Source organism: Rhododendron vialii, chromosome 4a (genome assembly GCF_030253575.1).
Source record: "Rhododendron vialii isolate Sample 1 chromosome 4a, ASM3025357v1".
NCBI classification, from domain to species: Eukaryota; Viridiplantae; Streptophyta; class Magnoliopsida; order Ericales; family Ericaceae; genus Rhododendron; species Rhododendron vialii.
This window is the reverse complement of record NC_080560.1, coordinates 15146230-15169413: the sequence shown is the minus strand read 5'-3', so window position 1 is coordinate 15169413 and position 23184 is coordinate 15146230. Positions and strand designations below refer to the sequence as shown.

General features: G+C 38.3%; 2 protein-coding genes across 17 annotated transcripts; one reads left to right on the top strand and one right to left on the bottom strand.

The window, feature by feature from the left end:
• Window positions 1-165: 165 nt before the first annotated feature.
• Window positions 166-8256, bottom strand: LOC131322844 (kinesin-like protein KIN-14L). 2 transcript variants are annotated; one of them, XM_058354361.1, is made up of 20 exons: window positions 8107-8256; window positions 7934-8018; window positions 7184-7341; window positions 6902-7048; window positions 6542-6797; window positions 5888-5979; window positions 5733-5804; window positions 4861-4947; window positions 4662-4736; window positions 4379-4460; window positions 4183-4278; window positions 3892-4065; window positions 3697-3803; window positions 3354-3526; window positions 3042-3209; window positions 2703-2953; window positions 2286-2449; window positions 1113-1699; window positions 677-843; window positions 166-507 (listed from the first exon to the last, which is right to left on the bottom strand). In XM_058354361.1, exons 2-20 carry the CDS (start codon window positions 7998-8000, stop codon window positions 431-433), a joined length of 3000 nt encoding a protein of 999 aa, XP_058210344.1. In that variant the 5' UTR covers window positions 8001-8018; window positions 8107-8256; the 3' UTR covers window positions 166-430. The 2 variants fall into 2 exon arrangements, with proteins under 2 accessions (XP_058210344.1, XP_058210345.1); XM_058354362.1 differs by having other exon boundaries at window positions 8112-8216.
• Window positions 8257-12058: 3802 nt separating this feature from the next.
• LOC131322845 (pentatricopeptide repeat-containing protein At1g79540) lies at window positions 12059-22661 on the top strand. Of its 15 annotated transcripts, none has more exons than XM_058354374.1 (7): window positions 12059-14813; window positions 16034-16164; window positions 16991-17045; window positions 18003-18057; window positions 18323-18397; window positions 18957-19128; window positions 22306-22661. In XM_058354374.1, the coding sequence occupies exon 1, from the start codon at window positions 12286-12288 to the stop codon at window positions 14662-14664; it is 2379 nt and encodes a 792-aa protein (XP_058210357.1). In that variant the 5' UTR covers window positions 12059-12285; the 3' UTR covers window positions 14665-14813; window positions 16034-16164; window positions 16991-17045; window positions 18003-18057; window positions 18323-18397; window positions 18957-19128; window positions 22306-22661. The 15 variants fall into 15 exon arrangements, with proteins under 15 accessions (XP_058210357.1, XP_058210360.1, XP_058210356.1 ...); XM_058354377.1 differs by having other exon boundaries at window positions 17143-18057; window positions 22227-22661; XM_058354373.1 differs by lacking the exon at window positions 18957-19128 and having other exon boundaries at window positions 22227-22661.
• The last annotated feature ends 523 nt before the right edge of the window (window positions 22662-23184 follow it).

The window sequence follows — 23184 nt, the reverse complement described above, 5'->3', positions numbered from 1 at the left end:
AGGCCAATTTTGTGTTTGTTATTGATGGAAAGGAAATTAGTGGGAGAGAAAGAATAGAGAAGACAAGAACAAGAGGAAAAAGAAAAGGAGGATAAAAATTTCCCTCTAACTAAACAGAATACAAGGCAAATAAAACAGGAGTAAACAAAAGCAGAAAAGGAAAAGAGAAAAAAGAAGATAGCTTCAACATTGAAATGGATGGGTTATATAATTTGTTGCAGATAGCTTCAACAAATAGTTCCCTTCTCTCCCCTCTCCGCATTTTGTACACATACCGAATAGAAATCATGACTACTCTGAAATCAGTTGTTCTCGTCATCACTTAAGTATCTGGGTAGTTGCCAAAATTTGTCCTAAATCAAATGCCAATGAGTCAGTATGCTTTGAGTCGAAGCACCTCTAGTATCCTCTAAGCTTACTGCTAAATGATCTATAGCCCCCGGTTTGTGGCCTTGGCCGATGGGTGGACTGGGGGCGGTGTCCTGGAAATCGTTATTTCACTTGTACCTATAAAAGAAACAAAGAGACGAAAGTCATTTGACAAGAAACAGAAAAATGAGGCTCCTATACTAACTGAACATGGTAGGAGAGAAAACAAAGAAATAGAGAACACTGGTTTAGAGCACGTGTAGAGGAAATGAATGAAATGAGGCTCTTTTCTGCTGATTTTACTTACAAGAATCAGTTGACTTCCCTCCAAGAGAAGATCTCCGGGATACTTGAATGCCACCAGTGAGTGACTGTCTCCTAAGTGCCCTTGCATTAGCCGAAACTGGAGATCTAGTGTCTTGAATGTGGTGCACACCGGTCTTAGCTGATGCTTCAACTAATTTTTGTTGGTTCCTGAAATTTTGCATTGAAATCTTCAGGAAGCAGCAGTGCAGCACTTGACGAAGATAAATTGATCAGGGAAAAAACTATTTAAACTTGGAACATTTAGGCTTTGTTTGAATGATGGATGTGTGGAGGAGAAAAGATGATAGATAATGTAACACAAGTGGCAGGGTAGACGGACAAATGTAACTCCTAAATCTCTCAATTTTTCGTCATTGACAAAGTGAAGTATGCACATCAAAGTGAAACCAAAGTAAGCTATAGAGATTTGTAACTACCTTCTATCAGAGCCGTTAATCAGCTTCCCAATCGTCCGCAGCGATTTCCTTATCTGAGATCCTTTCCCATTTGTACTACTGGTCATGATCTGAACCTCATTTCTAGCAACTTTTGATGGTGGCTCAGGTGTTCTCGGTAGTTCAAGGGGTCGTATTTTTGCTCTACCATCTGTATTTGACACTTTGCTTGTATATACAGCACTTGTTGGACTCCGAGGAGCCCTTTGTTCACATGGCTTTGACCCTGCTTCAGGTAGTTTTGGACCCTCTAAACTTAGTCTCCGTGAACGAGTTGGCATAGAAGGGGTTCTGGTTCCCCTTTTTTCTTCAGCGTTCATCATCGATTTCTCCTTTTTCTCTGTGTTGCAATTTTCAATGCTCAACCTCCAGGAGCGTGGTGGAGGAGTACGTTCCGGTGTTGATCGTGGTTTCTCCTTTTCCATTGTGCGGCAATTTTCAATGCTTAGCCTTCGGGAGCGTGGAGGAGTACGTTCATTCATTGCTTGTTTCTCAAGTGGAGATCTTGGCTCATTTGGTTGTCCACTCATTGCTTCCTTGTTAGCCAATGCCTTCTTTAGGCTATCAATCTGCAGATCAAACACTGCTTAGTATTTTCGCTGGCTTATAAATAGGGAAAAGGAACTATGCTTCATATTCTTATGTGCAAACTATAGCTGATTGACAGAAAATATAAATGTTTATGAAATAGCTCAAGGAGTGATGTAAGTATAAACCAAGATACGGCACAGAATTGAGACGGAAAAAAAAAACACTGTTCTCAACATAGTTGTTTTCTGTCAAAACCAACCTCAGAACATGAAACAGGGGCTGAGAGCTTAAAACAGTGTTCGTTAAACATCGCTGCAGGTGTGTATCCTACATAAGAGAGAATATGCAGAAACGGTAGTGTCCATGATGTATAACACCGGAATATGTTTTTCCACCAAGTTGAGCAAACACTTGAAGACTCAACCAATCCAATGGACAAGGAGTATTACACCAAAATACATGCCAAAAGTGGCTGATGTCAGGGATCTCCATTGGAGATGATATATTGGGCCTCATTACCAATCATCAGTAGGCTTTTGCCCAATTTTCAATCCTAATAACGGTGCTTTATCAAAATTCCCAGGGCATGCAATTTTATACGGATTTCAGCAGAGATTTATTCACCTGTTCTTTGAGTGCCTTAACCTCGGTGCTCTCCTTGTTCATACGAGCTGCACCAAGTTCCACGGTTGAGGCTCTCTGAGCAAACTTCAAAGTACTGATTGTCTCCCCAAAAGAATCTGCTTCGGGACTCACATGAGCAAACATCAATGTTTTCGCATGTCCCCCTGCACCATATAGAAACTTTGTCAGTAAATTTTTTGCACAAAATGCCAACCAAACAAATTTTTGAAAAGTGTTCTGCAAAACTGATTCTAAAACAACCACCAAGTACGGGATACACGCACGTTTTTAGATCTCCACCACTATGACTGATAGGGAAAAGTCTATAATGCAAGTCATGTAGGGATTTGAACAATCACGTCAAGTTATAAAGAGCTTGTCCATTAAAAAAGCAGTGTTTAAATTGCATATAACAACCTAAAGAGTTCTGCAAGAGTAGCGTAAGCTTGCTGTTTCTGTAAGGAATATAAGAGCTCTTCTGAGCCAAGGCCGCGATCACATCTCCCAAACATGAAAGTGATTTATTAATGTACTGTGCCTCCTTAAGCCCATCTCCTGTAACTTCCGACTTGGCTACCCTTTCACTTCCCGCAAGGTCCACCAAATGAAGGCAACTGCGAAGTGTACTTCCAGATACGTCTTTACCATGCACAAGAACTGTCAAGATACTGCAAATAAAATAGTTATTTTGTTATTTTAGTTCCTATGGCAAGTGGCAACAGCCAAATTTCCGGAAATGACAGTAATTCTTGATACCTGTGGGAACGACTACTTTGGTTGTTGATGGCAGTGGAACTGACAACACGATTCACCTCACCTAGTTTCATTAGACTAAGAACATCACCTGTGGATTTCACAGAATGCATTGTGGCATCTGGAACACTAGGGCCATTTTCACTATCGCAGCTCCGAATTTCTAATTTGTGGACAGTCAAGAATCCAAAATCGGACAACAGATAAAAATGAAATGGAAATAATCTTATCTTTTAACTTCTTTTAAGCTTCATTTGTCTAGAACAAGGAAAATAATATGATCAAAGTACTGCCAATAGAAAAGGATATTTTGTTGTTGTGGAATCTTCTGCAAGAAGATCTCGTACTTGCTCATTGTATATCTCAACCATCTGGACATGAAGATCATATTTCACTAGGTCTGCCCTTTTATTAGACAGCTGAAAGAGATCATTTAGAGCTAGATAATTGATTCCCATGTCCTTAGTCGATCCACCCGAAGGGCCACACTGTCACAGAGGGAATTTTTTTTCTTGATATTAGTATTCAATGTCCATTTGGTTCCAGCACCATTCTTTCTTAACATGGTTTGGCAATAAACAACATTCAATTCATGCAGTAAATCAAGAAAGTAAACATAAGATTGTGCAGCTGAATCCAAATGAGATAAGAACCTAACCATGGTATGTGTTTTCCCAGATCCAGTTTGACCATAAGCGAAAATGCAGACGTTGTAACCATCCATCACAGACCTAATTACCGGTTGAGTGTCCTTAAATATCTCCTCTGCAAAAAGTGATAGTAACTATAAGACTAAAGCGAGAGGTAGATACTTCAGAATTACTGTAAAATATTTGCAACTTATGTTTATTACCTTGACTAGCAGTAGGTCCAAACATGCGATTGAATTGAAAAACTTTCCTCCCATCCTTTTGGGGTTTCAACGGGTCTAGAACCACTAATGAACCATCTTCTCCAATAAAATCTACCACATTTCTTGCTTCAGCACTGAAGGCAGGTCTAATTCTGCAATAAACTCGAATATTCCCTGCAGAAAATTTTCAACATTGTTTTTATGCTTTGCAACTAACTTTTGAAAGACATAAACAAGCCAGGTGAATGACATACATCAAACTGTAAACCTCTCTAGTCAGAAATTACCAACCTTTTAAATCCTGAACCATGTTGTATAGCTTCCTATTCTCTTTCACAACCTTATGATACCCAAGGGCAGCAGAAGACATCTCTTCCACCTGACTCCCTGAGCACATGAAAATATGAATTATGTTAATGGATTAACATCAATAAAGTTGTAGTATGTATTAGAACTTATCAAGCCCCAAAATTTAACCGAAACTTACCAAGTTGTTTCAAATCTCTTTGCAACTGCAATTGTAAGTCTTCAAACTCGCTTTTCGTTTTGGACAACAATTTCTTGAGAGTCTGAAGATGAGTCACCAAAATATGTATATGGATAGTTAAGTAAGCTATGCTAAGAATTCAAGGACATATTTGAACATCAATCAGCATTTGAATGAATTTTGGTTAATGATCCTACTCCGCTTGATGTGGACTTTTTATCACATACTTAGCTTGTATGAGAAGACAAAGGAAGTGCGAATGATGGGCTCACAGAAAGCTTACTGAAAGTTCTTTTTCTTGCATCCGAAATAGGTTCCAGTGGTTGCAGCTTCCCTTTTTCAAGCAAGCTCTGCAATGCTGTAAGAAGATAGAGTATTATTAACCGAACTTTGAGAGAGAGAGAGAGAGATGATACATGAAACCGCTCAACCGCATATGAGAAAAGCAAGAATAAACTATGCCTATTTGAAGCAAGAGACACCTTGTTATCCAGATTCCCCAGAGGTGTAGAAGTTGAATGAGCAAGTGGGCTCACTCCTCCCAAAAGATCTTTGAAGATTGGTTTCACCTGTATCAGGACAATAGTAGGTCAATGTAGTTACGCTCATGAATACTTCAAACAACAAGCACAAAGGAAATCAGCGAGACCACAACATGACAACCTAACTCTCAAAGTCAACATGACAACCTAACTCTCAAAGTCGCGACAAGATATATTCCTCCACTCAACATAACTAGGCATTGAACAGAAGTGCTTAAGCTGAGCTTTTGAAGTTGAAAAGTTAATGTTGGTAATTAAAACTAATTTGAGAAAGGTACCATGTTTTATTTTGAATAGTTAGAATTTCAATGATTAACAAAATGATTGTGCACAAGAGAATAAATAAGTTAATCATAGAGTACCATTCCAGAGATCCACATTACGTGGAAGTGAAATTTGTATGGTACGCACCACAAAATTGTGATATCTGCAGATTGGTAATTTATCTGCAAATTTGATAATAGCTTTGTTTTTGGTCTCTTATGGACGGTATTCCTTTGAACACTTGAGAAACACAAAAGAATGCTATGATGTGCTATGATGGAGTCATGTATTAAAAATAGGGCAGTTCCCATTTCCTTCTTAGAATCTCCGCATGAATCCTGGTGCCAAACTCCAGCCAAATGAGCGACTTTTGTTCGTTTGAGTAGGCAAAACCTGGAAAACTTTTAATCGATTTTCTCATCAATCATGTGGTTTAAACTTGCACTCTAATTATCTTCATATAACAGTGGAGGATTTGGGCAGCAATATTTAACTAACACTCAAATAGAAATGAAAAAACAATCTCCAAGACTTGAAGCCCAATTCACCTCAGGTAACTTGTTTTGAAGTTGTTGGCCCAAACAATTTGACAAGATGCTGCCAAATAACTTGATTGGATCCTGTAAAACAAAAACTGTAGCTGTAGTCCAATAGGTTTAAAATCGGAATTGAAGTGAACTTCATCTATCGAACTAGCATTTACCTTACTGCCATTACGAAGAGAAATAAGAAGATTGTCATCAATGTTTTCCTTTGAGTCGACCATGCATTCAGCAATAGCCTTGGCAATGGAATCTACAGTATCAAATGCATGAGCAAAAAGTAAGAACAAAATGAAAAATGATCCAGTCTGAAATACGGTATCAAAGGATGCCACGTGATCAATTGACAGTTCTTCAAATATGATTTCTGCTAACTAGTATTTTTCTGTAATTTTTACAAGACTGATTAATTTTAAGGCGTGATCGTCGTAGCTGATAAATGCATAAAACCACAATGCAGTATCTGAATCGATCTACTAAGTCTAAGAGAAACTTATCAGAATATGATCCTTGATTCAGGTTTAGGAGTTCCAAGAGACAGATGTAAAAATAACTGAAACTAGGCCTGTCCAACAATCCTCACTGGCATACACAAGGCACTATGCAATATGGTTAAGTCAATTACAAACATTGCTTGACCATTAAACCACCGGTATTAGTTGCTTCATTTTGTTCAATTTTTTCCAGGTCCTCCTCAAACTCATTTATTTCTATATATGATCATTTGGTGTTAAAACATTTTCCATACATGAAATGAAAAATTCCTAATGCTAGCATGCACATGCCTGTGTACTTAGGAAAGAGGGGAACAGAACCTTCAAGATTCCGAGTTCCGCTTTCAGGGGGTGGAAAGCTGTTGCAGGCTGTAGACATGTCTAATTTTCGGCAAGGGTCTGAGGAGATTGCTCCCGAAGCTTGTGAGTGGACTCTACTTGCCGAATGCATTACCATGGGAGATCTTGGGGGCTTAAAAAACCCATGTCCTCCACTAATCTGCTTCCACTCATGATAAGCTTTAAGCCCTAGAATGCAATCAACTACCTTCGCTGAGGACCCAACTTCCAAGTTATCCTACGGAATCATTCAAAATAAGAAAAAACCCGATTTAGAATACGTACACAAGGGCATTAACCTATTGGAACAAATGGAAATCCATAGCAGGGTTCTTGATATACTCTTTCAAGATCAGATGCCTCAAAAGCAGGTAGTTTCAGCTCTTCAACAGCAACCAAAAAGTTTCGAACGTTTTCAAAATATTGATACGCAGGCAACGGCTGAGAATCCCATGTTGGGACTTCCGAAGGCAAGTGAATCTCCACAACCTTCAATAATTTTGAAACAAAATGAGCACAAAAGTCGACCACAGGACAAAAACAAAGTATAGGTATAAAAGGCATGCAACCTACATACTCCTACGAATAAATATTTATATATCGGCAGTTAGAAATATTGATTACCTTTGGGACTGACCCTGGTTGGATCTTGTTAATCACATTACACAGCACCATACCATTTCTCAAGCAAGAAATGAATTCTCTCTCTGTTGGTTGAGTTGATATACCAAGTGATCCAACTAAGCTATCTAGCCAGCGCAAAGCTTGGAAACGCCTCCATGCTGAACAATCGTACACAAATAAATTCGTAAACATAAAAGCTGTATAAAACCCTCTTTGACAGCCACAAAACTAATTGGGAAAACTGAAAAAAAAGAAATCAGAACCATTGATATAGATCATAATTCTTTGTGTCTCAGTGACTGAAAAATCTATCCAATCAAGACTAGGAACTCAATCAAGCACGGCTTCTGCTTTTGCAATTCGTAAGAAAGCATCAAGATTCAAAGTTGAACACTAAGTAAATTCTTTTACAGTCAGATAGCCTGAGACAAATTTATGGGATGATTGTCTTGAACATATTAAGTTGTTATTGCCCTATTTGGTAATCAAGAAACTGGTAGGAAGTGAAGGAAAAGAAAGTTTAAAATACGGTCAGGGCAGCCCTCCACTTAGGTTTGATTGATTTCTTATTACGGGCTTCTCTGATTTAGAGAAAGGATCAAGATTCAAAATATAAAATCTTGTCTTTGATCCAAAATATACAATCTTGTCTTTGATTCGCAATATAAAATCTTTTCTTCCCTCCTACATTTTCTCAGCAACCAAACAGAAAGAGAAAGTTAAAAAAAGGAATGGAAAATCGCAGTGAACCTGCTTCTTCCGCTTTTCTTGAAGCCAAATTCAACTCATGCCTCCCTTTTGTTGTTGGATCCTCCATTAACAACCCAATCCCACTCTATAATCCGTTTCAAGAAACAGAATATTAGAAACCCAGATGCAAAAAGTACTATACGATATAAATTCACAACTGTACGAACTCATACTTCACTTCTGGCGAATCTTTCTCCCGTTGAGAGTGATTTTACAGGAAATGCCCCCAAACCCACCAGTGGTTTGAGAGAGAGAGAGAGAGAGAGAGAGAGAATCTCAGTCTCGTATTTTTGGTACTCCGTATATGAAAGTTCGATTCTTTCTCAGTTGAAATGAGACAATGGGATTGGTTAACGTATACTACTGTATAGATTTGCAGTTTTTTTCTTTTTGTACTTTAGCAACGTTTTCTTTGCTTCGGGAGGCTAGGTTAGGGGCCGAACCTTAGGCTCGGAAATCAGAACGTTAGAGATGTTTTCGAATTCAAATGGGTGGGGTGTCTTGATCTCGGCCGTCCATCGCTCCATAACAGATGGATCAATTTGAGAGGGCAATTTTACCCCTTTTAGGTATAGGAAAACTTACTTTAGTGTGACTCATTCTGATTAACAAATCTTTCATTTTCAATCATTTTGTGTACATCATGCAAAAATTTAGCTTCATCATATATTGATTAATTCTCAATCAAAAAATATAATTCTTCTTAATCTAGTTCTATATTCAATAATTAAACTTTATACTAAAAAATTACAGATATTTAATTAGGCTGAGTTTATTATAATGTCACCACTTGATTCATATTAATTGAAATTTTGATCATCGAAATGAGACCCAATGCAGACATCACAAAAAAGGTGGGTAAAAAATACCCACTCTAAAGGGTGGGCAAAAAAACCTACTCAATTATGTGTGTATTCAAATGGAATTTATTGGTGCTTGAATTGTTTGAAATGATGGGATATGCTACACAATTTTTTACTATAATCGAATATTTAGGTTAATTTGCACGCACTCCAATTAATTCTAGGACCCTGAAGTTAATAATCGGACAAATCCTTCAGTGGCCCCAACGTAGGGGTGGGCATCGTGTTGTGTCGTGTCATCTCGTGTTCGTGTCAGAATTCTCTCAACCCTAACCTGACCTGTTTAACTTTTCGTGTTATCGTGTCGTGTCATATTCGTTTCGTGTCAGGAATAACCGACCCTAACCCGCTAACTTTGTGTCGTGTTCTCGTGTCCTTTCATAAATTCTCTTGTCATGTCATGTTCGTGTCAGAATTCTCTCAACTCTAACCCAACTTGTTTAGCTTTTCGCGTTATCGTGTGGTGTCATATTCATGTTTCGTGTCATAAATAGTTGACCCTAACCCGCTAACTTCGTGTCATGTTCTCTGTGGTGTCGGAAATTCCCACTCCTACCCCAACGTTTGAAATATTTAGCCTCTGCGTGGTTCGAACATGAGATCTCATAAAGGATAAACATTATTTACTTTCTATTCTAATGCCACTCAACCAAATCCTATGTAGGTGGCCCACGGTGGCCTAAATACCAGGATAGAAAGTGCAGCCTATAACTATAATAATTAAGGTCATGTGTCGAACCTACAATTCCTAACATTCCCCTTTTTCTGTCAATTCTGGTAGTACATAAACATTGAAGAAATATTTACTCCTTAAATCATGGAGAGACTTTTTCTCAGAGCTAAAAAAGGGATCTTTGGAATGTGTCTAAACTCATGATTCAATGCAAAACTCATGGTTCAATGCAATTCAATAAGGAATTATATGGCAAATCTAGATTTTACGGCTCGAAATGATATTGCTAATCAAACATAATTAAAGGTTTCCATAAATAAACAAAGTAGGGCCAAGAGTTTGTATGTGAAAAAGTGTCTCACAAAAGGTTTTTCTCCATAATAAAAGCCAAGTGGTGCCAACAGTCTGTAAGTGAAAAACTGGTTCACTTACAATCTATGGATTATATTCCGCCGGAATTATAATCTATTTTGCTTCAGGACTCTTCTTAATTATGTTCGTTTTTTCTTTGTATTCCAATGACGTAATCAAAAGAAAAGAAAAGAAATTTGAACGCGTTGCTTCATTTTAAATTTCTTACTTTTTTTCGTAGAATAAAACACCTATGGATTGATGCTTTGAGAAATTGACATCTCTTTATTGGGAAAAAGGGAACTGAGAGTTATTTTTTTATTGTAAGAATAAGAAAACCGGATTTTGGCTCAAACATTATGGAAAAATTCCGTTCAAAAAATGGATCTTCCATATGGTAGTTCTTTTGGAGTTTGATAATATTCGTCAGGTTGTCTGAAATACGATAGACTACAAATGGTCTAAAATTTACTGTTCCATCAAGTAAAATGTCCTCTTCAAATATATATATATATATGTATCGACTTAATTAATCTCATATACATTTTCTTTTTTCAGGTAACTATGGTCAAGTATCGGATGTGCTTCATGTATTAACAAGAACCAATAAGAAAATGTGTAATGGTCACCCACTTTTAAGAGTGTGAATAAAATTGCACTCTAGGTCTTGCTCATAACTTTTCTTGCTAGTATTTTTGCCACTAATAATTAAAATTTTCAATTATCTTGCCACCAACATGATTTTGCATCTTCCCTATGGATTCGATAATCAAGTGTCCAAACCAAGTTATGTGCACCTCGACTAATAATTCAGGTTCCAGAAGCCTTGATGTTAATGGTCAGACAAACCTCGAGCTTGACCGTAATCCAAGAGCTTTTAAAGTAACGATCAGACAAATCTCGAGTGAATGATAAACACGCAAAATTGAATTTATTGTGATCAAGAATTATTAATTTATGAGAATAAATTCTATCCATCGTCGGTGTAAAACCCCATTTTCCACCACAGTCCATTATGGGCCCCATATTATAAGAGAATTATTATTGTAATCTGAACCATTCATATTATAAGGCCTGCAATATAGTATTGCCATGCAAAAAATTAGCCTCATTGAAAGTTGATGGATATATAAAATTTGGATTTTGGTTTATAAAATGGACGATCTGATTTCTGTCAATAATAATAAAGATAAACTGTCCATTTTACAAAGCAAAATTCAATTTTTGATATTCCTATCAATGTCCGATCAAATTTATTTTTCACATGAATACACTATTATGTGGGGTCTATAAGATAAACAGTTAAGATCAACAATAAACATATGGTAGGACCGAAAAAAGCGGTGGTGAAAAAGTGAAATTTTCCACCGCCGGTAAAAAGAATTTAATCCCTTATCTTAATTTATAGCAGAAGCTAAACAAAAACCACCTGCACAAAATGGTGGAAATCTGCAAGCAATCCGGGTTTTTTCAGCGGAGGAGCAATAAATATATCAATAACAACGAAATTACATCATTTGCATTTAATAATGCTACTGAAAAACGATCTGGGCGCCGTTCCGGAAATCTTCTTAAAAAATAAGTATTTATTTTTTCATTTTTTATTCAAAAATAAGAAGGGTCATTTCACAAAATCCAAATAAAAAATTCCTTTCACATTTTCAAACTCAAAAATAATGTAAATGAAAAAAAAAAATTCAATTTTTTTTGCACCGTATTAAAGATCTCAATGAGATCTATCAAACAAGATCCATAGTGATAGAAAAATTATTTACGAAAACACATGATTTTTGAGCTTGAAGTTGCCTTATACAAAAAATAAGACTGTTGCTATGATAATGGGTGCCGGCAGAGGAAAATCGTACCGATGGCCGCGTTGGGCCGTCTCCGGCCACCGGATGACCGATCCGAGCGGTCCAAAAATTCTAAAAAAAAAAACCGAGGGGCCAATGCGGGAATCAACGACATCCGATGTGTGTAGAGTGCTTGGATGCGCGGCAGTCGGTACGATTTTCCTCTGCCGACGCCTATTGGTACCTATATAAATTCTTCAAAAATAAGCACCTCCTTCTTATCTTTATGGAACAAGTCTTATTATTAAATAAAAAATAAGTTCTTATTCCATTTCTGGAACAGAGCCCTATTGCACAATAGTTTTCAATGCCACGTGTTTGGGCTCAATATCCAGATTCCTCAATGTGGGTATTGGCATCGAAAGCTCTTTATGGGCTTTGTCTAGATTGGTTCTAAATTCTAGGCCTATTGGGCTCACTATTGGGGTCTTGCTAGTCCTCTCTCTCTCTCGTTTCTGCTTCCGCAGCCACCTCCTGCTGGTTGCCATGGCTGCCACTTCTCTCTCTTCCTCCACACTTCAAACCCCACCCAAAAATCCAAACTCCTCAAAACCCAAATCCCCCCTTACCAAAACCCAAACCGCAAGAGCATGACGCTCTTCTCCTTCCACCATGAAGCTCCACGACCTCCTCCTCAGAAATATCTCACGACTCAACTTCTCAACCCCCAAACCCAATCACATCCACATTCCTCCCCTCTCCACCGCCAAGCTCCTCGATATCATCACCACCTCAAACCCCATGGAACCCGCCCTCGAAAAGGTAGCCCCCGTCCTCCTTCCCGCCGTAGTCAACTCCGTCCTCAAAGAAATCAAAAACCCTCAACTGGGTTTTCGTTTCTTCGTGTGGGCGGCCAGGAGAAGGAACTTCCGTTTATGGGTTTCGTTTGATTTTATTGTGGATATGCTTGTTGAAGAAAATGGGTTTGAGTTGTATTGGAAAACCCTTGAGCAGCTCAAGGGGTGTGGGATTTCGATTCCGTCGGACGCGTTCACGGTTTTGATTGCTGGGTACCGGAAGGTGAAGATGGGTGAGAAGGCTGTTGAGGCTTTCGGTAGGATGTATAAGGATTTTGACTGTAAGCCTGATTTGTATGCTTATAATGTGGTTTTGCACGTCATGGTTGAAAAGGAAGTGATTTTGTTGGCTTTAGCTATATATAGTGTGATGTTGAAGTCGAATTGCGCTCCTAATTGTGCTACTTATACTACTTTGATTGATGGGTTGTGTAAGAGTGGAAAGACTGAAGACGCGCTAAGATTGTTTGATGAGATGACCTTAAGAGGTATACAGCCTAACAGGATAACTTATACTGCTATCCTTTCGGGTTTGTGTCAAGCAAAGAGGGCTGATGAAGCAGGTAGATTGTTTAATACAATGATAAGTAGTGGGTGTTCACCTGATCAGATTACTTATTATGCTTTGCTTGATGGGTTTTGCAAGTTAGGTGAATTTGAAAAAGCTTTTACGCTTTCTAGGTTTCTTAAGAAGGATGGGTGCGTTCTTGGGATAAAGGCGTATAGTAGTTTGATTGACGGTTTGTTTAGAGCCCGGATGTTTAAGGAGGCACATGAATTGTTCCAGAAAATGTCCGAAGAGAACATCACGCCAGATCTTATTTTGTACACTATTATGATTCGTGGTTTATCTGATGCGGGCAGGGTCAAGGATGCATGGAACTTGTTGAGGCTCATGACAGAGAGAGGAGTCGCACCAGATACTTACTGTTACAATACTCTTATCAAAGGGTTCTGTGATATGGGTCTGTTGGCCAAGGCTAGGTCTCTTAAACTTGAAATTTCAAAGCATGACTGTTTCCCAGATACTTTCACCCACACAATTCTTATTTGTGGTATGTGTAAGAATGGTTTGGTTGGGGAGGCAAGAGAAATATTCAATGAGATGGAGAAGGTTGGATGCCTCCCTTCTGTTGTGACCTTCAATGCTCTTATTGATGGGCTCTGTAAGGTTGGTGAGCTTGAGGAAGCTCACCTTTTGTTTTACAAAATGGAGGTTGGAAGAAACCCGTCATTGTTCCTTCGCCTTTCTCAAGGCCAAGATCAGGTTCTTGATAGTGCAAGCCTCCAAACAATGGTTGAGAGATTGTGTGACTCAGGAGCAGTTCTAAAAGCGTATAAGCTTCTAAAGCAGCTTGCTGATAGTGGGGTCCTTCCAAATATCTCAACGTACAACATTCTGATCAATTGTTTCAGCAAAGCAGGAAATATTAATGGTGCTTTTAAGCTGTTCAAGGAGCTCCAACTCAAGGGCCATCTCCCTGATTCAGTTACATATGCCACTCTCATTGATGGGCTTCAAAGAGTTGACAGGGAGGAGGATGCTTTTGTGGTTTTTGAACAAATGATGAAAAAAGGTTGTACACCTAGCTCAGCAGTTTACAAGTCGCTTATGACTTGGTCTTGTCGTAGGAAGAAAGTCTCTGTTGCCTGTAGTATTTGGATGAAGTATTTGATGAGCCTTCCAGGGCGCGAAGAGGAAGCAATTAAAGCAGCAGAGGAGTATTTTGAGAGAGGAGAACTGGATAAGGCAGTTAGAGGATTACTTGAATGGGAATCCAAGTTTGTTGATTTTGATTCAGCACCTTATACCATTTTGCTCATTGGGTTGTGCCAGGCTGGAAAATCGGATGAAGCTTTAAAGGTGTTTTCAATTCTTGTGGAGTGGGGGATCAATGTGTCTGCTCCAAGTTGTGTGACGTTGATCCGAAGTCTTTGCATAGAGCATAATTTAAATCAGGCAATCAACGTTTTCTGTTATACTATGGAGAAAGGTTTCTTGTTGAAAAGGTGTTGTTGCAATGAACTGCTACAGTGTCTGCTTACTCAGGGAAAACCATACAATGCTATGGATCTTCTCGAGAAAATGAGTTATGAGGGATACAATTTAGATGCGCATCTTTATCATGATACCAAGGTCCTTTTACGGAGTCATTGGAGAACACAGAAAACGGAAAATGTATCACTCAGATAGAGGTGGTGTGGAGCGCTCTTTGCAATTGCAAACAGTTTCTGTTATGAAGTGTCCAGCGGCCTGTTACCATCAGGACAATTGCTGTAAAATTCAATGCTGCTGTCAATTTGTGATGACCCAATTGGTATTTTGTCATCCCATTGATACAGGTACTCAGTGTACCATTTTGTGTTAGAGTTAGTTGTGAGTCAGTAGATGGAATGTAAACATGCATGTTGTGGACCATTATATCCACCTCTGGAGAATTTGTAACACATACTAATCTACAATCTTTTGTAACATTAATAAGTCTGAAAGAATCATCAGATTCATCTCATTCTAGAAATAGAATAATGGTATGATATTCACATGTTTTGTTTTTTATTTATTTTTACCTATAGAAATTACTTGTCATTCTCAAATCTGTTTCGCTTGGAGCCTTAGATGTAGAATATATTCACTGAAAATTAGCCTCTTTGTCTTCCTCTGTCTTTTTTAACCCATAATTTGACATTTCTGGATCGCATTTAATTCACAAAATCTGTATATATTACTTGTTTGTTTGCTGATTTTGTTGTTGATTTCTTTACCCTCTTTTCTTGTTTATTGCTTGGTTGGAAAACGAAATACTTCTTCGGCCAATTTTTTTTTTCTTTGTTTGGTGTGCGACTAAGGATAAGATTCTCACTATAGATAATCTTAAATAGCTTAGGAAGGTTATTGTGAATCGGCGTTGCATGTGCTTCAGAGATGGAGAATTAATGATGCATTTGTTGATTCCTTGTCCAGTTGCCAATGATCTTTGGGCTGCAGCTCTTGTTTGGTGGGGCATGTCTTGGGTTTCGTTGCAATGGTGATGGACCTTATTCAAGAATTGTATAGGCCTAGAGTGGGTAGAAGAAGCCGGAAGTTATGAATTTTTGATCCCGATGTGCTTGATGTGGCTAATTTGGAGAGAGAGGAACCGAAAATATTTTGACGGGGTCGAGAGTCCGTTGTTTAAATTTAGTATTTTCCTTTCTAGTTTGTTTAGTTAGGAGTCGATGGAGTGCAACCCAACCAAATCCTTGATCAATTTCTTGATTTGTTAGATATTCTTTGCATTAAGAATGACTTATAGGTCATTTCATAAATTGGTTTCTTTTTGGTGTCTTTGCACATCTGTTGCTTATCTTTTGTTATTCCCCTACTCTGAACTGAAAGTTAAGCTAACAGACCTGCAGAAATGATCCGCGATTCCACCGAGTTCAATTGGTAGTTAGAGAATGGATGTGATATACATTTGTTCTCAATGAGTCACCTTTTCTTGTATACATATACTTTGAGACCACCTCCCCATTTGCCTGATTTTGGCTCCATCCTTGTATGATGTCTGCTCCTTTGCTTGAAGGCCTTTTGTACCAACTGGAGACATCAAATGTGTTCTACCTGGTGACTTGCAAGAGAAGATGTGTTTTGTATGGGACACTATCATGCAAGATTTATGTTGAAGATCCAAACAAGAGAATGGCACATGAGAAGGTACTTACCTGTCTTTTTGTCAATCCAGTTTAGAAACAAAGATATTTGTCCAGGGTTAATTTGCATGATAAGGCCACCGTTCTATAGTAAATGTAGTCTATTTTATTGTGTAGTGTGCTTGTCTTTTTTTTTTTTTTTTTTTTATTGTCCTACCAAAATTGCAAGGGGTTGAGTCGGTTGACCATTTTATCGAATCTATCCCTTGGAGTTTTACTTACCCTCCGAGTATCTGTGTTTTCTGCTGATTGAATTTTTTTTAGGGCATTAGTGCTGCTGAATTCTATACACACACACACACACACACGGCTATCCGAAAAACACAGACTAAAGCAGACGCACAGACACACACACATACAAGCATGTATAGTACTTTATGGAGCTGGTGGATTGAAGAGGCCATTTTATTCTATTATTTTCAGCTTATTGACTTTATTTTTATTTGTATGCAGAGGCCAAGATAGGCTGCACTGTAAGTTCTTTTTGCCCGTCGCATGCTCTATCATACATATATGAAGAAACACATGCACATTCGTACACACACAAAATGATGAATTGTGTTTTCTTAAGTCGAGGTAAGTTTTTATTCGTATGCAGAGGCCAAGATAGGCTGCACTGTAAGTTCTTTTTGCCCGTTGCATGCTCTATCATACATATATGAAGAAACACATGCACATTCGTACACACACTCAAAATGATGAATTGTGTTTTCTTAAGTCGAGGTAAGTTGTTTCATGGAGTTCTGGTTTGTTATCTACTGTATAAAGTATGAATGGTTCACTCTTTGTGTTAACTAGTCAAGCTCTTTATGTCCTTTGTTTGTGTGCAGAACATGTTGGCTGCTATTAAGATGGAAATCATTTCCTCAGATGAAGGCTGTATAGGTTTACCACTATCAACTGCATATATTCTACGATAATTTTCTACCATGATTTGTATGTGTACATTGAGTGCCAATGCGTGATATTTTGTTGTTTACAGCTATCGATTTCCCCATGCCTCCAATTTGTTCTCCAATTGTTATGTTAGGCCTGGCAGGCCGGCTGAGGGAGCACCAGTTATATCCTTAGTTGCCGGAATTGCCTACTTGGAAGGTGCTCCTCAAATCTGTTTCGTCTGACGTGACAATTTTAGGGTTATACTCTATATTTTGCTTTGGGCCATGTGTGGGCTTGGGCCAGCATTCTTACTATATAGCCCACTTGTCCAAAGCTTTGCTAGTGGGGTTATAAAGACATCTCCTCGACTAATGGGCCAAAAAACATAGGCTTACCCTCTTCTACTTCTAATAATTGTGTGTGAAAATATATATTTTTCTGTATACTATAAAAAAAAAAGAAGGTATTATTTAAAAAATATATAAAATAAAATATACATAGGTGCTCCCAATCTTTGGAGCTTTTGGGTACCTCCGCTCCCCTACTCCCGCTTCGTGCAACTAAGGTTATATCAAAGCAGTTATCCGACACTATCTTAAGACATGTCAGTATGATTTGTTTTATGTTATTCTTTCGTTTACCTCCCTTGCCTCCTGTGGAAGACAAAAGAAAAAAGGGGAAAAAAGAAGTTTTCTTGCTTAGAGTTGGGTGCTTGTTCTGTTCTGAATTTCTAAAACACCAGAGATGCTAATGTTAATGTTGTAGTTTGGCTATTTTTATTGCATATGCCTTTAGTGGATCTCGTGTACTTTGAACATTTTATTCTAAAGGAAGTTTGATCCCTTATTTTTCAGTGCAATGATATAGTTAAAAACCAATTATGTCCGGCTTTTAGTGATTTGACACTGCTTTGTTGATTGTTAATGTAAATTCTTTTACTGATGATTGTATGGGTGGTTATAGTTCTGGCATGATTTACTTGATGGTCAGTGGTAAAGCTGCTTGGATGGCCTACCTGGTAATGTTTTCCTGAGGCTTGAAATCTCTGTCCCATCTACATAAATTAAGCAGGCTACAATCGTCTAGCTTTTCAATACTTTACATTTTATCTTGAGTTTAAAATATGAATTGGGTTATCCATTGATAGATGGCATTCAACAAGACTGTGAATGAACTTTTTCTTTTCCATGTATCTCGTGATGTCAAATTGTAAAGAAAACTTGGATTTCACTTCTCATTTGTTTCTATCATGGATAATGACAGCATTTATTTTGTTCATGCAGTAACTCACTGTTTGAATGCCAGTGGAGCTCTTTTTGATACTGCATTGCTTTTGGCAGTTGCTGCCTTCTCTCACTGTAAGATTCACACTGTTTATGTATCGTTCTTCCTGTGCGAATTGTTGGTACTGGTGGTTGGCCAGCCAGCTAATACCCAGATAAAAGTGTTTGACTTGCATATAATCCTACTGCTTGCTTGAAACTTAAGACCACCAAAAGCAGGGCAAAGCAATTAGTCTGACAAGGCTTACCTGATATGGGCATCCAACTTTGATTGTTCTATTCTTAGTTGTACAAAGGGGGATGGGGGTGGGAGCAGGGGAGCGAGGGCTCATGGAGGAGTGTAGGTTTGGGAGACCCTAGAGGAGTGCTTGAGTAATTGCAGTTTATCATCAATTGTTATATATTGGCGTTGGGTGCTGATTACAGATATGGGTAGAAATATTGTTGATACAGGATTTTAGAACAAATTTGAGTTGATTTCTGTCATTGTAGATACGTACCTTGACCATAGCAGTCACATAATTGCACCCCTAGGTATGCGCACTGCGAGCTGAAGTGCGGATTGACAAACTGAGTGCAGATTCGTGATGAATTCGCGAACTCATTAAATAGAATACATGGATTCCTTTGACAGGTAAACGGATTCACCTTTGAAGCTGTTACATGCGCGTATGCAATTGGCTACAACTACAACTGACCATGGTGGTACAAAAAGCCAACCTATGTTGACATAGAGCATCAAAGCCTAGGAGGAAAAGTAAAAAGCAACCTCTAACTCTGACAGGCTATCAATCAGGCTACGATAGGTACATAGCTTCTCTCTCTCTCTCTCTCTCTCTCTCTCTCTCTCTCTCTCTCTCTCTCTCTCTCTCTCGTTATAAACATATATGCATGTATAGTTGTACAAATTTCTGGTGATCAAATGTGGTTCACATGACCAGCAAAAAAAAGTTATATACTCCAACTTTGGATAAAAAATAAATAAATAAGCCAAACCAAATTAAAGGACACATATGAACAAAGTCGGACATCGATTTGAAGGTTGGAGAAGAAGATGGAAGGGAGTCAGAGGAAGTTGCAGGGAGCGTCTATCAAAGCGCTTGGTGAGAAATACTTGGGGAGCCGTTTGTTTGTTAACTGGATGTGTCGTTTGAGGTGGTGGTAAGGAAACGTCGTTTTGGGGTAGGTAGAGGTTGCGGGAGTATTTTGGGGGGAAAAGTAGGGAGGGTATTTTAGGAATAAAAATGTAGACAAACATCTCAGTCTTTTATAAGGAGTGTAGATTAAATATTGACGATCTCTAGACGCACTTGATTTCAATCCTTTCAAAAAATCGACCCTTTCGCGCTCCCGCCCCCGCTTTCCAGTTTCCGCATGTGCACTGCTCGCATTCTGTGTGACTTAGGCCTTGACTGAGGATCTTTTATTTCCCTTCTCACGTACTCTCTCTAAAGTGAATGCAAATGACGGTGTGAGTTAAGAAAGATTATCAGCCAAAAACTTCAACCCCGATGAACTGAAAGATGCCAAGAACTTGTGATAAATACTCAAACTAAGGATGTGAACATCAAGAACTGAATCACTCCACATAATGATGATGTGAGCAAAATCCCACTAGTCCCGTAGTCCCCAAAGGTTTGTGTAGTAGGAGAGATGCCTTGAAGTTGACATACTTTGTGAAAGTTGAACCGGCCAACTTTGATTTCCAAATACCCACCAAATCTACACTGTTTTCAGCCAACAATTTCAAAACTCCAATACTCCATGTTGTTTGGAGGGATTATAAGATCCCTTGTATTCTACTCTTAGTTGCGGCAGCTCAATTCTTGTTGTTAGCTATATGCTGGAGATGCAGCTTTAGGTTTCTTCCTACCTCCCCTCACTTTCTTATCTCTCCGTGCCGATGTAATTTTTCAGTGGAGTAAAATTTGATGCCTGATGATGTTTAGCTTGACAATGCGCTTTTCTTTCCGGAATTCTTTGTATATTGTAAATACTGTTTTTTTGAATGACAATATATTGCATATGCTGTTGTGCAGTATTGTTAGCTCGTGTGTGAATTGTACTAAGTCGAGATTCTGCATATAAGCATTTCTTTTGAAAGCATGTATGACATTGGTCTTCCGATTTTCTTCGCATTTCATTTATGAAGTTTGGGTTGTTTCATGATTCCAAATTTCAGTAGTTTTGACCACACTTATTTATCATGATAACTCTTATACTTAATTCAGATAGTGCACTGGTAGTCTGGTACCAGTTTTTGCGCCCTTTAATTTACCTTTGAATTTTTCTATATAGTGCAAATCCCAGTGGTTTCTCTGAATGATGATGGAAAGTAGTAGTTTCTGATGAAGATGGGGGGAAGTTGGCCAGTGCATAAAGAGAAGAGGGCTGATGGAGGCTCAAGAATAAGTAAATTTATGAAAGTGGCAGTATATGAATATTTGTACGATCTCAAGATGGAATTTGAAGAAAGCATTGATAGTCGAATAAATAGTCATAGTGAAGTTTTATTTATGTTAGTATTGAAGAATGTCGGAGGGCATTTGGAGATTGGGGTATTTTGGCAATTTCAGTTTTCTAATCATGGGCCGTAGGGGTTGCCCATGGGTTATTTTATGGGTCAAGTTATTTATCTGGTTGGTCGCCCATGGGTTATTTTATGGGTCAAGTTATTTATCTGGTTTATAATTAAGAGTCTTTTTTTAGTGTCATAGGTATTGCAAATCAAAGTAACTAGTATTTTGCTTTTTCATAGTTGTAGCTGGTTTAGGAAGTCTCCAAGTCTGTATAAGCAATGTAATGGAGTTGAATTTTATCAGGAATTTAGAGCTTTTGAAGCCTCTTTTATGGATTGTGAGATGCAATCAAACCCTAGGTGTGATGCCTAAACCCTCCAAGATGATTTCTAGAGCTGTCTTCTTCTTCTCTTTTTTCTTTCTTTGTATTTTCTGCATAAAACAGCCCTGATGACTGTTCATGGGTACTGTTCACAACACCAAGAACAGCCCTATTTTGGTCATGTTTCTCCTATTTTGTCAAGCCCTAACCCTGATTCTTCCATTCAATACAAAAAACCTAAACCTCCCTTATTGTCCTACGTCCGAAGCTCAAGCTGAGCAGCATTCCTCTCTTTGACATGCGTACTCCACAAGAATTACATTCTAGCAGACCCCACAGCAAAAGAAGAGTCCATCATGGAAACTCTTTTAACCGTGGTATTGGATTCATCTTTTCAACTTGTGTCTCTCTACAAGCCTGGTGGACCAATTCTTGCACACTCATCAGTGATCCAAGTTTGACCCCCGGTTGTGGGCTGTGCTGCCCTGCCTTTGTTGAGGAGGGCTCTTCCTTTTCCTAGACCGGCCAAGCTGAATGTGCACATTTTATATGAACACTGTGTCCTAGCAGGCTAGCAAGTCATGTTTGTGTCGAGGCTCCTGCAAATGTACCAGATGTGGTTGTGTCCCAAAATGGGAGCTCTGGAATTCGAAAAGAAATCCGGAGATTCATAGATTTGGAGATATTTTGTACTTGGTCTATAATTTTTTTTTTTTTTGCATGTTGAAGTTGTTTGGAGTATAAATGGTTATGGTTTTATACACAAAGATGCATTTCTATCTTACCAAGGCCGGCATGCCTTGTGATGTGATGTCTACTCATTATTGTTCGGTTGAATCCAATATGTGAATGACGATAGTAGTAGTTTGGTTTTGGTAGAACTTAGATGCCATCCTACCAAGTTCATAGAAACTTCTTTAACGAATAATTTTGTTTATATTTGTTTGGGTAAAATTTCATATTGACTTGAATTTTGAAAAGTCACGACTGATTGATTACTATGTGATGCTTTGTGACACATCATAGCTACACCACATAAAATACAGGTGAAATTGCGCTGCAGGACTGTGTTGCATTAAGAAGACACATATTGAAAGAACTTCAGAAAATTTTAAATGAAGCCAGCCTTATCTGATATGCAGGTGGACTAGAGGCTTACAAGGATTTTGTCCCGGAGATGGCAGCAATGAGTGAGTAGCTACTTCAAAATCAAATCATTCATATCCGATGTCTTGTGTTTCTGAGGTGATTAGTGAGTTTAAGAAGTTCTGAGGCAGTGTAAGTTGTAACCATTGGATTTTTGTTGCATATGTGGGAAGATTAATTTTTGCACAAGTATCTTATTAGTTTTACTTCTGAGAGTGAGAGTTATGAAATTGTAATGACAACAATTTTGGTCTCTTTGGGTTGAAATTTCTGAACTTATGTGTAATTTAACCTTTTGATTAGTTCTCAAGTTCAATATACTAAGATGCACGGTGGAAGGCCGATGACAACGTGTGAACGTGCTCAATCATATTACCTTGACACTCGGTGCCTACTTCGGTAAGTAACTGTACTCCTCTCTCTCTCTCTCTCTCTCTCTCTCTCTCTCCCGTATGTGTGCCTTACATCTTCAGAGGCAATTGAGTTTCATTTCTGCATTTTCTCCTTTAGGATATAAAAAAGCATTGTTGTGATATCACAACCCTGGTGTTCTCACTAGGATAGTGAATTAGTGATCACCAATTTTGTTTGTGTGTGGAGGCAATAAAGCAGCAAGATTTTTAGATCTTGATAAGATATCGCCTGATATATTTTCAGAACATATCTATCTTGAGAGCTTTTGTCTAGTGTTGCAATAATTTTTTTTTCACGAAAGATAAATCATAAGTGTGTTTTGAAAATACATCAAACAATAGCGGATCAATATAATTTTGTTTTGGTGGAGATAATGTTCTCGACGAGACTTAAATAAGTGAACGGTTTCAATAATTGATGTGGACTCGGAAAGAACGGGAAAACGGAGCAGATAGGACTGG